Source organism: Neoarius graeffei, chromosome 17 (assembly GCF_027579695.1).
Source record: "Neoarius graeffei isolate fNeoGra1 chromosome 17, fNeoGra1.pri, whole genome shotgun sequence".
Classification (NCBI taxonomy): Eukaryota; Metazoa; Chordata; class Actinopteri; order Siluriformes; family Ariidae; genus Neoarius; species Neoarius graeffei.
Window position 1 is genome coordinate 44,351,497 of NC_083585.1, and position 14,201 is coordinate 44,365,697.

The 14,201-nt window shown below is 43.0% G+C and overlaps 2 protein-coding genes across 6 annotated transcripts in view; one reads left to right on the forward strand and one right to left on the reverse strand.

The window, feature by feature from the left end:
* Positions 1-562, forward strand: part of tpra (translocated promoter region a, nuclear basket protein) — a 110,858-nt gene extending 110,296 nt beyond the window's left edge. For all 4 annotated transcript variants that reach the window (XM_060944291.1, XM_060944293.1, XM_060944292.1 and 1 more), the window contains exon 51: positions 291-562. In XM_060944291.1, coding sequence (XP_060800274.1) covers positions 291-349 — 59 coding nt within the window. In that variant the 3' untranslated portion in view covers positions 350-562. The remainder of the gene's footprint in view (positions 1-290) is intronic.
* Positions 87-9,946, reverse strand: prg4a (proteoglycan 4a). 2 transcript variants are annotated; one of them, XM_060944295.1, is made up of 14 exons: positions 9,888-9,946; positions 8,254-8,394; positions 7,322-7,438; positions 6,965-7,078; positions 6,733-6,780; positions 5,760-5,840; positions 5,232-5,345; positions 3,535-3,726; positions 3,195-3,281; positions 2,287-2,426; positions 1,632-1,788; positions 1,394-1,489; positions 918-1,043; positions 87-721 (listed from the first exon to the last, which is right to left on the reverse strand). In XM_060944295.1, the coding sequence occupies exons 2-14, from the start codon at positions 8,327-8,329 to the stop codon at positions 615-617; spliced, it is 1,455 nt and encodes a 484-aa protein (XP_060800278.1). In that variant the 5' UTR covers positions 8,330-8,394; positions 9,888-9,946; the 3' UTR covers positions 87-614. The 2 variants fall into 2 exon arrangements, with proteins under 2 accessions (XP_060800278.1, XP_060800279.1); XM_060944296.1 differs by lacking the exon at positions 5,760-5,840.
* Between the last annotated feature and the right edge of the window lie 4,255 nt (positions 9,947-14,201).

Sequence of the window (14,201 nt, forward strand, 5' to 3'; positions counted from 1 at the left end):
GATGCTTTGTGAAAGGATATGTTTTATATAGATTGAATTGTCAGTATTGGGAAAGTTATGTGAAGAACACCAGTGCAAAAAACACGCAAGATCAACAAGGCCATTTTAATATTCAGTGAAGCAAAGTATAAATGCAGAAAATGCAACTTTGATGTCGTGTTCCATTCATTTTAGGGGCATTAGGTCAGAACCCAAATGGAAGATTATTGAGTCCATTTTCAGGGGTTTTTTTTGGTTTTTTTTTTTTTTTTGGGTCATCTAATTTCTTTTTCCTTCTCTCTTCCCTTCAGGTATAAGCTACCCACGTGGTGGCCGTGGCCGAGGATTCAATAGAGGCACGCCGTTCTGATCACATCTCAGTACTAGTTGTGAAGTCACCCACTTTCCATCCAGCCATGTTTCAGATTCAGTGCACCATAGTTTTCTTTTGTACATATAAATTTTTATGTTCTGTAGTTAGCCTCAGTTTGCTCAATTATGATTTCAAATTGCTATTTTGTACTTGATGAATGTTCAGTTGCAAATAATGAATAAAGCTGTTCAATGTTTTTTGCTAATGAAAGGTGGCTTGCTGATGAATGCCAAGCTCAGGTTTGTCTTTGCTTTGGGTTTCTCTATTGAGGACAGCTGAGCCAGTTTCTGACGTCGTTTTCAGCAGGCGGCTTTGCGGGAGACGCCAGAACAGGAATCTCACCGCTGATCTTAATGCTGAAGACTTTAGCTGTAAAGAAGAAGAAGAAAAAAAAAGACATTTTCTTAGTTACAGAAGAGATCTTCTCTTTCCTATTTAAATGGAGGGGATTGGGGAGGGGCAGACTAAAGCAAACATTGGACACCATTGTGTGGGGTTTTTTTTCCGGTAGCATTTGGCTGAAAAAGCCAGCTTTTGCTTGGTGGGTGGCTAAAAGTAGACTTACGCCAGGAGAAGACGTAGTATTCAAATCCATCAGGCTTCCTTGAGTTGGGCATGGAGAGAGCAGAGGTCACGGGGGTGGGGAATCCCTTCCACTTCAGGGAAATGTTGATCTCTCCAGAGAGACGGACTTTTGAATAAATTATGTAGATGTTAAGGACGGTGTTTTCATACAATCCATAAATTTTACTGCTCATGTGTCTACTAGCCAGTTACCAATAATGGATTTGTTGGTTAGAATGTTGATGCTTTTTGAAGTTAAAAATCTCAAGGATTGAAATACTGTGTGTCTGCCTACCTGGAGATGTAATAGACATATGACCAGCAACTGGAATTATTACTATATGGCCTGGATCAATTTTGTCATAGCAAGGAATTTGGATATTTTCCAAATAATATTTAATTTGAGTTTGTATGTCATGCTACAAGGTTAAAAAAAAAAAAAGTGTTGGTTAGTTTTCTCTTATAGTGCAGACTCGCCTGGTTGACGATTCTTAGCAGACGTCAGGTTCTTTCCTTTTTTCCTGCAAGTCGGCCCACTTCCAGCAGGGTAGGTGAGTTTCTGCACTGTATCTCCTACAGAAAAGGCAATACGATTTGATAATGTGTTTATTAATTGTAGAATATGAGAGATGAGTGATTAGCCTAATCTAGGATGGGGCCGAGGCAAAGTGCGGAGTTGATGTATATTGTTCTGAATCATGATCTGACCCGTCACCTTTCTTGAAGAAGTAAACAATCTCAGGCCGATTCCTATTGGCAGGGACGGGAAGAGCAGCAACAATTCTTCCAGAGAGCCCTCCAAAGTCCTTAGACACGGATCTGGGGTACCCAGGCTCCATCACACCATTCTGAAATCTCCAGTAGTTATCACCCTGTGCAGAGGAAGAAAAACCGTTTAGGTGTCGAGTCCATCTAAATCTGATGAGTAATGAATGCAAAGTGAGACCAATTTTAACATATTACAATATAGTACTTTCATATCCTAATTGTCTAATTTTATAGCACAGTTTATGAATGCATTTATTATAACAAACATTTACACAAGTTAGAATGTTATCGCTATATACTGTATATAAAATTTCCTCCTGTGAAGGGTGCCAATAATTCAGAACCTGACTTCAGAGTTTCTGCTGTTAGAAAAAAAAAAAAATTCAGGGTTGTTAAACTCTGATTGATTATGGAAAGCTGTAGTCTGGCACAGTTTAGTGATTATCCTGTTCAACAAATCTACTTAACCTGGTGATTTATCTAATGAGCTGAATCGAGTGCTTTTAATTAGGGAAATCATGAAACTGTTTGCTTCTGGAGGTTCAGAGTCAAGGTTTGACGCCCATGATTTAAAGTCAAGGCTCTGAAATAAAACTGAAGACCTTGATAATGTAGGTCTTGCTCTCGCAATTGCAGCGAGTGAAGGCCGTGTCGATAGGAGAAGGAATGCCCAGGTCTGCTGTAATACGGCGAGCAGGACCTGCTGCTCTGGTCTTGGGGTTCAGGATCCAGAAGAAATGACCTGAGGATGAAGGAGAGTTAAAACACAGCACTATTCTTTATTAACAAGATTAACGTACTGTTCTGTTTGGATCAAATGTTTTACTCTACACACTATTTTGCAAATGAAAATTTTTATTAATTACATTTCTATGAGAGGGCGGCACAGTGGTGTAGTGGTTAGCGCTGTCGCCTCACAGCAAGAAGGTCCGGGTTCAAGCCCCGTGGCCGGCGAGGGCCTTTCTGTGTGGAGTTTGCATGTTCTCCCCATGTCCGCGTGGGTTTCCTCCGGGTGCTCCGGTTTCCCCCACAGTCCAAAGACATGCAGGTTAGGTTAACTGGTGACTCTAAATTGACCGTAGGTGCGAATGAGAGTGTGAATGGTTGTCTGTGTCTATGTGTCAGCCCTGCGATGACTTGGCGACTTATCCAGGGTGTACCCCGCTTTTCGCCCATAGTCAGCTGGGATAGGCTCCAGCTTGCCTGCGACCCTGTAGAACAGGATAAAGCGGCTAGAGATAATGAGATGAGACATTTCTGAGAGTAAAATAAAAGTATTAAATGGCATTCATTGTAAAGGTAGTATTTTAGTCATTTGAAAGGTGAAGTTTTGTCGTCATTCTGGAACGGTCATATCTCTTTATTTACACGCACCTTCCAACAGGAATATACCCTGCCAGGGGAAGGGTTAAATGTTAGTTGTGTTGGTATAAAAATAAAGTGCTGGTCTTGATCAGTAGGGGAAAAATTAACAGAAATGTTGAGTTGAATTGAAATTACGGTCGGTTACCTTGGAAAACAATGATGGAGCCATTGAATGGTGAGGTCACGCCGTTGATGGGGAGGCCGTTGCAGAGGTCAGGGCTAGAGCTCGGATCTTTTAATGGAGAAATGTAAAGGATGATTATAGTTTTTAATAAGTGATGAATGAACCAGCTACTGGTCGTGTACTTGGACATAGGATACCTGCAGAATCAAACCTACTTTCATTATACTCAAGCTGTTTGAAACTTTTTGCTTTGTTTTTAAAGAAGCTTGAATGATGACCAGCCTATTACATATTTCTTAAAAAAAAAAAAAGCAGCGCTGTGATACCTTACATCATCTCTCTGACTGACTGTATTCCTTACGTGGCTGTTGTGCTGCGTTGGCGGCCTCCAGAGCCTGAGCTATGTCCGTTAGTGTGCTCGGCCTTCCAGCTGAAGACTCCGAGACGACAGATGGTTGATTAGGGTCTGCACTTGCTTGACCGCTGATGGAAACAGAAACCTGGATGTGTCCACTTCCATCTGCAACAGCTTCTCCTGGAGCCGAAGGTGGGCCTGAAGTTAATACAGAGAAGAACCACTACAGTTCAGATCAGATCATTTGACTTTCTTTGTGTTGTGCAGGCTGACACTTCAGCTCTAACTGGAAGGCGTCTGTGATACTGATATGGCAGATAAAGATGTGCTCTACGTAGCCACCAGATGAAATCTGAGCTAACGTCCAAGACCAGAACACTCATGACCCCGAGTGAGACCGTTTTAAATAGTATTAAAGCTAATATTAATATAATGGTCTTCAAATCAAGGTTTATAAGATGCAGTGGCATATGTGGTAGTTAAAGTGCATGTCTAGTCTACGATACACTACCGTTCAAAAGTTTGGGGTCACTTTTTTGAAATGTCCTTATTTTTGAAAGAAAAGCACTGTTCTTTTCAATGAAGATCACTTTAAACTAATCAGAAATCCACTCTATACATTGCTAATGTGGTAAATGACTATTCTAGCTGCAAATGTCTGGTTTTTGGTGCAATATCTCCATAGGTGTATAGAGGCCCATTTCCAGCAACTCTCACTCCAGTGTTCTAATGGTACAGTGTGTTTGCTCATTGCCTCAGAAGGCTAATGGATGATTAGAAAACCCTTGTACAATCATGTTAGCACAGCTGAAAACAGTTGAGCTCTTTAGAGAAGCTATAAAACTGACCTTCCTTTGAGCAGATTGAGTTTCTGGAGCATCACATTTGTGGGGTCGATTAAATGCTCAAAATGGCCAGAAAAATGTCTTGACTATATTTTCTATTCATTTTACAACTTATGGTGGTAAATAAACGTGTGACTTTTCATGGAAAACACAAAATTGTCTGGGTGACCCCAAACTTTTGAACGGTAGTGTAAGTAATGCACTTTCATGAATTGCTTCATTTGCTGTGCCTTATATAAGCAGTTTTTTTCTTTTTGCATTTACATATGCAGTCAGGGGGCGGCACGGTGGTGTAGCGGTTAGCGCTGTCGCCTCACAGCAAGAAGGTCCAGGTTTGAGCCCCGTGGCCTCTCTGTGCGGAGTTTGCATGTTCTCCCTGTGTCCGCGTGGATTTCCTCCGGGTGCTCCGGTTTCCCCCACAGTCCAAAGACATGCAGGTTAGGTTAACTGGTGACTCTAAATTGACCGTAGGTGTGAATGTGAGTGTGAATGGTTGTCTGTGTCTGTGTCAGCCCTGTGATGACCTGGCGACTTGTCCAGGGTGTACCCCGGCTTTCGCCCGTAGTCAGCTGGGATAGGCTCCAGCTTGCCTGCGACCCTGTAGAACAGGATAAAGCGGCTACAGATAATGAGATGAGATGAGAGATATGCAGTCATCAAAAATTAATAGACAATCCATAAACAATTTTTCAGCGTTTGGTTGGAAAGCATCAACGCTTCATGAAGCATGATCTCATCTCCGTCAGTGCTAATTTATCATTCATATCAATCAGAGGTTCTCAACACAACTTCCTAAAGTGGGATTTTTAAATGAAGACGCCTGTTTAGACATGGTCCTGGGCTGATCTTGAATCTTACTTGGTGTGTTTTCCACAGGCTTTGCAGGAACAACAGGGAGGTAAAGATTAGCATCAGCTGGAGGAGGTGCTGCTAGATCTTCAGTCAGTGGCACTAGCTCCACAGCACTTCCTCCTGTGGGGAGGGGAATAAATAAACATGAGCACCGTCTGTCTGATAAGCAGCTGGGATCTGATTCTTCTCACAGCTCCCCCAGGATACCCAGACTAGTGAGGTTTCAAGGCCAAGTTTAGGCACACAAGGCGCAATTATAGCAATGGCGAGTGACCCAGTTGTACTTTTTAAAGGCATAACAAAATACAACCAAGTTTGAGCCAGTGTATGCTCTACTACATTATCATGGCCGTCACATCAAGGACGAGTTCTGCATCATCTCACGGTGGTACAGTATGTTACACAGGTGAAGAGATCACTATGCATTTTGAGCATGCTTAGAAAAATTACAAGTGAACAAAAGTATAACTCGTACTCATTTATCACATTTATACGGTGCTCTGGTTTCTAATTATCCATGCGGGTAGAACTCACCGTCTACATTAGCACCTGGAGTGTGTTGTCCAGGAGGGAGTGCTGATCTGAAGTCGCCGTTAGCACAACCTAAATATACACCTGCGACATCAAAATCCTTAATTGTACCTTCTGTTAAAGAGATACAAACTTATGAGGAAAAATAACTGCTGAATTAAATGGAGAGAACGACACGACCTGACTTGACTGTATATCACCTCGATTGTAACGTGTGCAATACAGAGAAGGAGGTTTTACAGAAACTGTTATCTACTTTAACTGATTCTGTGATGGTGAGCAGTTGAGTTGAGTCTCCTTTTTAATTCTCCCTCATTCATTTTGAACTTTATAATGTACTGAGGTGCCAGTTTATTAGTCACTGTATAAGTGTATCTCAAACTTCAGGCTCAGTGTAAATGTCTTTCACTATTGATCTCTGTGTGTACAAATGCAAACCTTTTTAATATTTAAGATTCAGTTTTCGGGGCGGCACGGTGGTGTAGTGGTTAGCGCTGTCGCCTCACAGCAAGAAGGTCCTGGGTTCGAGCCCCGGGGCTGGCGAGGGCCTTTCTGTGTGGAGTTTGCATGTTCTCCCCGTGTCCGCGTGGGTTTCCTCCGGGTGCTCCGGTTTCCCCCACAGTCCAAAGACATGCAGGTTAGGTTAACTGGTGACTCTAAATTGACCGTAGGTGTGAATGTGAGTGTGAATGGTTGTCTGTGTCTATGTGTTAGCCCTGTGATGACCTGGCGACTTGTCCAGGGTGTACCCCGCCTTTCGCCCATAGTCAGCTGGGATAGGCTCCAGCTTGCCTGCGACCCTGTAGAAGGATAAAGCGGCTAGAGATAATGAGATGAGATGAGATTCAGTTTTCTGTTGCAAAACATGCTGCATTTAAAAAAAAAAATCACAATGACAACTGATGCACATGTTGCCAGGTAGTAAGTGGAATTCATTAAAACTGATTAAGAATACAATATTAGAATTATACTGCACCTCCTGACTTTGCGCCGACTGGAACTTCTGGTTTACTGTCATTCATATCTGAAATGAGAGAGTTAATAAAAGATGCTTAATAATAGGACCCTCAAGCACAGGGAGGCCTTTTTGGGTTTATCACCACCTGTATTGTTTATTCCGAGTATCACTGAGATGAAGATGAAATGGTTCAAATAGTAGATGGCTATAAAATCTAAAGAATTGATCCGTGGAGAGCAACATGCCATACCGCAGTGTGCGCTGTAGTCGGGACAGCAGGAGTTGTAGAAGGTGCAGTCAGGGTCGCACTCGCACTCCCTCCCTCTCCTAAAAGCTTCCCGGCATCGACCCCTGCATGAACCATCTGGGAAACAACAGCACGCCAGTTTGTCTTTAACTTCATCACAACTCTCAGGACTGTCAGAGAGGGCCCCTACAGGGCCCCTGACCAGCAATTTTAACCCTCAAGAGCTCAGTGACTCTGTGCTGCTCCTGAACTGGATCCTAGCTCACATAATTGCCTTGGATGCCTAATAAAGAGTTGATTCATGTAAAGAGTCATGAAGGACACAGTGTTTGAGACTAAATAAGACTAAATCTGCCTTACGGGAGGTACAGACGTCCTCGTAGTCCTTGCAGCATTCACTGTGAGTGAGACAGTCATCATCGCAGGTACACATCTGCCCCCGCGAGAACGCCTCTCCGCATCGCCCCCTGCAGCTTACTACATAAAAACACAAAACGCACCCTGAAACCAAACATCTCACAGTGATGACCAACAGGTCATGAGAGCACAACCAAAGAATGCTTTTGTTTCAGCAGTGATCAAAATTACTGTCAAATTATATGTAAAAACCACACATCCTTCACTAATATCTGTATTAAAAAAAAAGTTTCAGGGTGGCACGGTGGTGTAGTGGTTAGCGCTGTCGCCTCACAGCAAGAAGGTCTGGGTTCGAGCCCCGTGGCCGGCAGGGCCTTTCTGTGTGGAGTTTGCATGTTCTTCCCGTGTCCGCGTGGGTTTCCTCCGGGTGCTCCGGTTTCCCCCACAGTCCAAAGACATGCAGGTTAGGTTAACTGGTGACTAAATTGACCGTGAGTGTGAATGGTTGTGTCTATGTGTCAGCCCTGTGATGACCTGGCGACTTGTCCAGGGTGTACCCCGCCTTTCACCCGTAGTCAGCTGGGATAGGCTCCAGCTTGCCTGCGACCCTGTAGAACAGGATAAAGCGGCTACAGATAATGAGATGAGATGAAAAAAAGTTTCCGAATGCGATTTCCTAAAGTTATGCATAGAGAGAGGAGCAGAAAGGGTTCTAGATTTTTTTTCCTAAGAGTGTAACATTTGAATGAAGTTTTGTCAATAGCATCACAACAGTTTGAATAACTTTGAAATTACAGTTTCATATGTGTATTTAAAAATCGTCTCAGCATAATAAGAAAGAAAGAATCCAAAGTGGAATAAGCAACTGAAGGTGTAAAGGTTGAAAAGGTAAATAAGGTGAGCAAGTGTGCTACTCTGTGAAGAATGTGACTGACTTTGAGCAACACAAAGCTGCAGCAGGACACTGGAGATCAGCAGCACAGAGGAAATCAGAGTCCATCCAGCCATCATAATTCTCCTAACACTCGCTTTCAACCTGTTCACTTTCAGCACTGAATGATCCAAAACGGCAAAATCTGAGAAAGGAGATAAATAGTAAAAAAAAATTACATAATCAGTTTATATCAATATTCAATACAGAGGATTAATAATTCCATAGAAACACTTCAACTTTCTAGTATAACACATTTCTAAAGGAATTTGCATGTATAGCTGATAAGGGATGGCACGGTGGTGCAGTGGTTAGCGCTGTTGCCTCACAGCAAGAAGGTCCTGGGTTCGAGCCCCGGGGCCGGCGAGGGCCTTTCTGTGCAGAGTTTGCATGTTCTCCCCGTGTCCGCGTGGGTTTCCTCCGGGTGCTCCGGTTTCCCCCACAGTCCAAAGACATGCAGGTTAGGTTAACTGGTGACTCTAAATTGACCGTAGGTGTGAATGTGAGTGTGAATGGTTGTCTGTGTCTGTGTCAGCCCTGTGATGACCTGGCGACTTGTCCAGGGTGTACCCCACCTTTCGCCCGTAGTCAGCTGGGATAGGCTCCAGCTTGCCTGCGACCCTGTAGAAGGATAAAGCGGCTAGAGATAATGAGGTGAGATGAGAAAATAATTTGTCTCTTCTGAAGCAGAATACTCTGTCGTTGTTGCACAGTAAAAAAAAACAAAAAAAAAAAACAGGACCTGAAACAGATGTGAGACACATTTGCAGCAGAGCTTCACATGTGGTTGAAATGTGAGTCCATAAAAGCGTCCTCTCCGGAAAACCACAAGGATCGTCACCACTTCAATTGCTATTACAATTACCATCGTGTACAAACATCGCTGCACAGGACTTGAAAATCTCATCTCATCATCTCTAGCCGCTTTATCCTGTTCTACAGGGTCGCAGGGAAGCTGGAGCCTATCCCAGCTGACTAAGGGCGAAAGGCAGGGTACACCCTGGACAAGTCGCCAGGTCATCACAGGGCTGACACATAGACACAGACAACCATTCACACTCACATTCACACCTACGGTCAATTTAGAGTCACCAGTTAACCTAACCTGCATGTCTTTGGACTGTGGGGGAAACCGGAGCACCCGGAGGAAACCCACGCGGACACGGGGAGAACATGCAAACTCCACACAGAAAGGCCCTTGCCGGCCACGGGGCTCGAACCCGGACCTTCTTGCTGTGAGGCGACAACGCTAACCACTACACCACCGTGTCGCCAGGTAAGAATATGAGAACATCAAATAAATAAAGCACTCATAAGAAATTCAACTTGCCAATAAAAACTGCTCTATTCCTTCTTACTTTAGTTTATTCAGTAATTTATAACTTAAAGGCTATGAATTTAATGTTTAAAACTAATATATAAAGTGTTACCTTCTAGTCGAAAGCTAACTGTTATATATATATATATATATATATATATATTTTTTTTTTAATTGTTATATTCTAGATATTTCTTTTTTCTATTTTGTTTTAGAAATCAATTCATACACAGGCATCAACTTTATATCAAAATTGCTTCAATGTTCAATGTAAAATCAGATCTGTATACATTTTAATGTAGATAGGGCGTAGATCTTACCTACAGCTGATCTTGTCCAACTCAGAATGTTCCTTTCTACTGCACGTTTGTCTCTTATATAGCACTGAGCAGCTGGATTTCTCGACTGGACCAGGACATTGTATAATTAACCACCACAGTCTGATTAAACCACAGTGATGCAAAGACTGGCCTCCTACACACACACACACGTTTCTCTTACTTTGTTCTCTGAAGACCTTCTATTGAGATAATTATCATAGCTAATTAACACTATGCTCTACCTAAATCTAACCCTAACCTTAACCTCAGCAACCAAAATGAAACATTTTGGCTCATTAATTAATTAATTGTATTGTGATGAATGTCCGATTCTCCCGACAAGGTCAAAACTCTTAGATATTCCATATGCACTCCCATATTGTATTGCTACCATGAAGGGGCTTTGCACAATTTTCCAGATTTGCAGTTATTATTTCTCACCCAACTCTATTTTATTGAAGCGTTTCGATTTTGGATGTAATTTGATGTCGTGAAAATAATCAAAATGTCACGCTGTCTGAAAGCTTTCACATTTTCCTGTCATTAGTATCACGAGGACAGTAAAGCTGAATTTACACGAGAATTACAAGCCTGCATGCGCAATACTGGTCAGCTTAATAAGTGTGTCCAATTCAAACGAGTCAGCACTCTTTAGAATCCTTCAAATGACCTTCAAAGACCAAACTAAATTCTCACATTATGTGGTCACATTATTTTTCATCGCCACCCTGACCTTGTATTTTACAATCTTATTCCGCTGACCTTCTTCTTTGCTTCAGTCCTGTTCACATTGTTGAGGTAAGACTGAATGCTTTGGGTGTGAATGAAGCCTTTGTCACCCACTCAGACAGACGCACTCATTCTACCAACCCCAAAGGATTATTTTAAATCCTCATTTAAATTATTTTATTGGTTTTTATTTGGCATTGGATTTAAAGTCAGACAAGGGTCTTTGTTTTAACCTTCCACTTTTATGGAAAAAAAAATCCCCAAACACCTACATTCATTTTTAGTGCACACAGTTAAACTAATTGGTCTGTCATTAAGGTCCAAAAGCCTTCTGATCCCTGTTTAACGATTTACCAGATCACATGACCAAGATTTTTGTCTGAATGTGATTTGATAGACATTAGATTAGGGCGGCACGGTGGTGTAGTGGTTAGCGCTGTCGCCTCACAGCAAGAAGGTCCTGGGTTTGAGCCCCGGGGCCGGCGAGGGCCTTTCTGTGTGGAGTTTGCATGTTCTCCCCGTGTCCGCGTGGGTTTCCTCCGGGTGCTCCGGTTTCCCCCACAGTCCAAAGACATGCAGGTTAGGTTAACTGGTGACTCTAAATTGACCGTAGGTGTGAATGTGAGTGTGAATGGTTGTCTGTGTCTATGCGTCAGCCCTGTGATGACCTGGCGACTTGTCCAGGGTGTACCCCGCCTTTCGCCCATAGTCAGCTGGGATAGGCTCCAGCTTGCCTGCGACCCTGTAGAAGGATAAAGCGGCTAGAGATAATGAGATGAGACATTAGATTAATGTCAGTCCATCCATCCATTATCTACTTATCTGTCAGGGTCATGGAGGAAGCTGGACTCAATCTGAGCTGACTTCGGCCCTGTCCACATGGCAGCGGATTCAGGTGAATCTGATAAAATTGTTTATCGTTTCGGCCTGGCGTCCACACGGCACCAGCGTTTTGGGTGCCCCAAAACGAAATATTTTGAGAACAGGTTCCAGAGTGGAAAGATCTGGCAACGGCGCCGTTGCGAAGTCGTCTGGATGAGTAGAACGGATTTGTTTATGATGATGTCACAACCACATGACTGTCAGTGCTTCACGCCGGGTAGAAGTGTAACGAACTCGATGCAAGTTGTCAACAAATCCTATAACTTGGTTCATGAAACGCGCTTACAAAATATTTTCACTATGAATATTTATTGTGTAATGGTGCAAAGTGAGAGAGAGAGAGAGAGAGAGAATAGCCCTTAGGGTAGAGTCAATCCCGCCAGCAAAAATAGGGAAAAAAAGGAGCGATCTCACCTCTTCAGATGTTGGTTTAAGTCCTACAATACATTCCTCAAAAAGGGCGTAGAAGAACAAATTAATCCATCAACGTGTAGCGTTCAATTTATTCCGGACCATTAAAGACACCGCCTTCCGCGTAGAATCATACGCCATCCTCGCCGCCATATTGGATGGGGCAAAGCAGAAAATAAAGATGCCTCATTCATGTTCTGCGTTTAACTGTACCAACAGGTTTACCGTCCAAACAAGATCACATGGGATTACCTTTCACAGGTGAGACTGGAAAAATACTTTTCATTGTGTTTGGTCATTATAACGTAACTTTACGAACAGATTTTCCTGACTTTGTGGCTAATATGAAGTCTCGCGCATAATAGTTTATGCGCATGCGTCCTTACTTCTTCTATTGTCCTGGTGTCTTCGATGGGACCGTCTTACAGTACAGCACACCTAGAGGTGTGGCATGTGTATTGCATCGTTTTCAGCAAGCATTGCGTTGCCATATGTACCTGATATTTTACTGATCCGTTGCCCATGTGGACGCGATATTTTTTTAATAACATCTCGTTGCCGTTGTCGTGTGGATGTCGCCGAAGTGAGAGGTGGGTTCACCCTGGGCAGGTCGCCAATCTATCACAGGGCTAACACAAAAACAAACGACCACTCACATTCGCACTGATGGGTAATTTAGAGTAACTAATTGACCTAATCTGAATTTCTTTGGATTGTTGGAGGAAACCAGAGCACCTGATAGAAACCCACACAGGCACAAGAAGAACCTGCAAACTCCACATGTTCAAGCCCAGAACCTTTTGCTGTGAGGTGACGGTGCTAACCACTGCACCACCGTGCCACCATTAATCAAAGTGATATCAAAGCACTTCCAGTTCACATTTTCCACTGTCTGAAATGTCATTAAGAAATGGCAGTTAAGAAGAACTGTGGAAGTCAAGGCAAGATCTAGAAGACCAAGTAGTCTTTCAGATAGAAATGCCTGTTGGCTAGAAAGGCAAAGAAAACCCCTTATATGACACCTGCAAGAAGGCTTAGCTGACATAGAAGTCATGGTGTGCAGCTGTACTCTGAAGCATTGCTTGCACAAATATGATCTGCATGGAAGAGTAATCAGAAGGAAACCTTACCTGTGACTTTATCACAAATGTCCCCATTGACATACAAAACAATTTCCAGTTATGCCAGAGGCATTCTGGACACAAATGGGGACAGGCATTCTTGACTTCAGAAGTAAAAGTTGAAGTCTTTGGCCACAATCACAAAAAAATATTGAAGAGAAAAAAGAAGCAACATTTGATGAAAAGTACATCTTGCCAACTGTTCAGCATTGGGGTTGATCTAACAGCTAGACTCTGGGGTTGTGTAACAGCTAGAGGCACAGGAAATATTGCACAGGTAGATGGAGGAATAGAATACAGTAAATAGAAGCAAATTCTAGAAGGAAAATGTGACACAGTCAGTCAGGAAACTGAAGCTGAAAAGAGATTCGCTTCTACGACACAACGATCCAAAACATATCTCAAAATCCACAATGCCTCAAGAAAGGCCTGACTTTAACACCATTGAAAATATTTAAGTAGATATTAGGATGCTGTACAAACAAGACTGTACAAGAATATCTCAGAATTAGAAGTGTTTTGCTCGGAACAGTGGGCAAAAATTCAGTAAAAAATGGAATGGGTTGACTCCTAGCTGGGTACAAAAGTGTTAGCAAGCTGTGATATCTGCCTAGGGGTGTATTACTAAGTACTGACTTAGTAGGGTGTCCAAACTTTTGCACATGCCATAATAACCAATTTACTGGTTTGTTTTTATTTCTTCTTCATCCAGCCATCCATTATCCGTAACTGCTTATCCTGTGCAGGGTCGTGGGCAAGCTGGAGCCTATCCCAGCTGACTATGGACGAGAGGCGGGGTACACTCTGGACAAGTCGCCAGGTCATCACAGGGCTGACACATGGAGACAAACAACCGTTCACACTCACATTCACACTTACAGTCAATTTAGAGCCACCAATTAGCCTAACCTGCATGTCTTTGGACTGTGGGGGAAACCAGAGCACCCGGAGGAAACCCACGCAGACACGGGGAGAACATGCAAACTCCACACAGAAAGGCCCCCATCGGCCACTGGGCTTGAACCCAGAACCTTCTTGCTGTGAGGCAACAGTACTAACCACTACACCACCATATATACTCATCTCATCTCATTATCTGTAGCCGCTTATCCTGTTCTACAGGGTCGCAGGCAAGCTGGAGCCTATCCCAGCTGACTATGGGCGAAAGGCA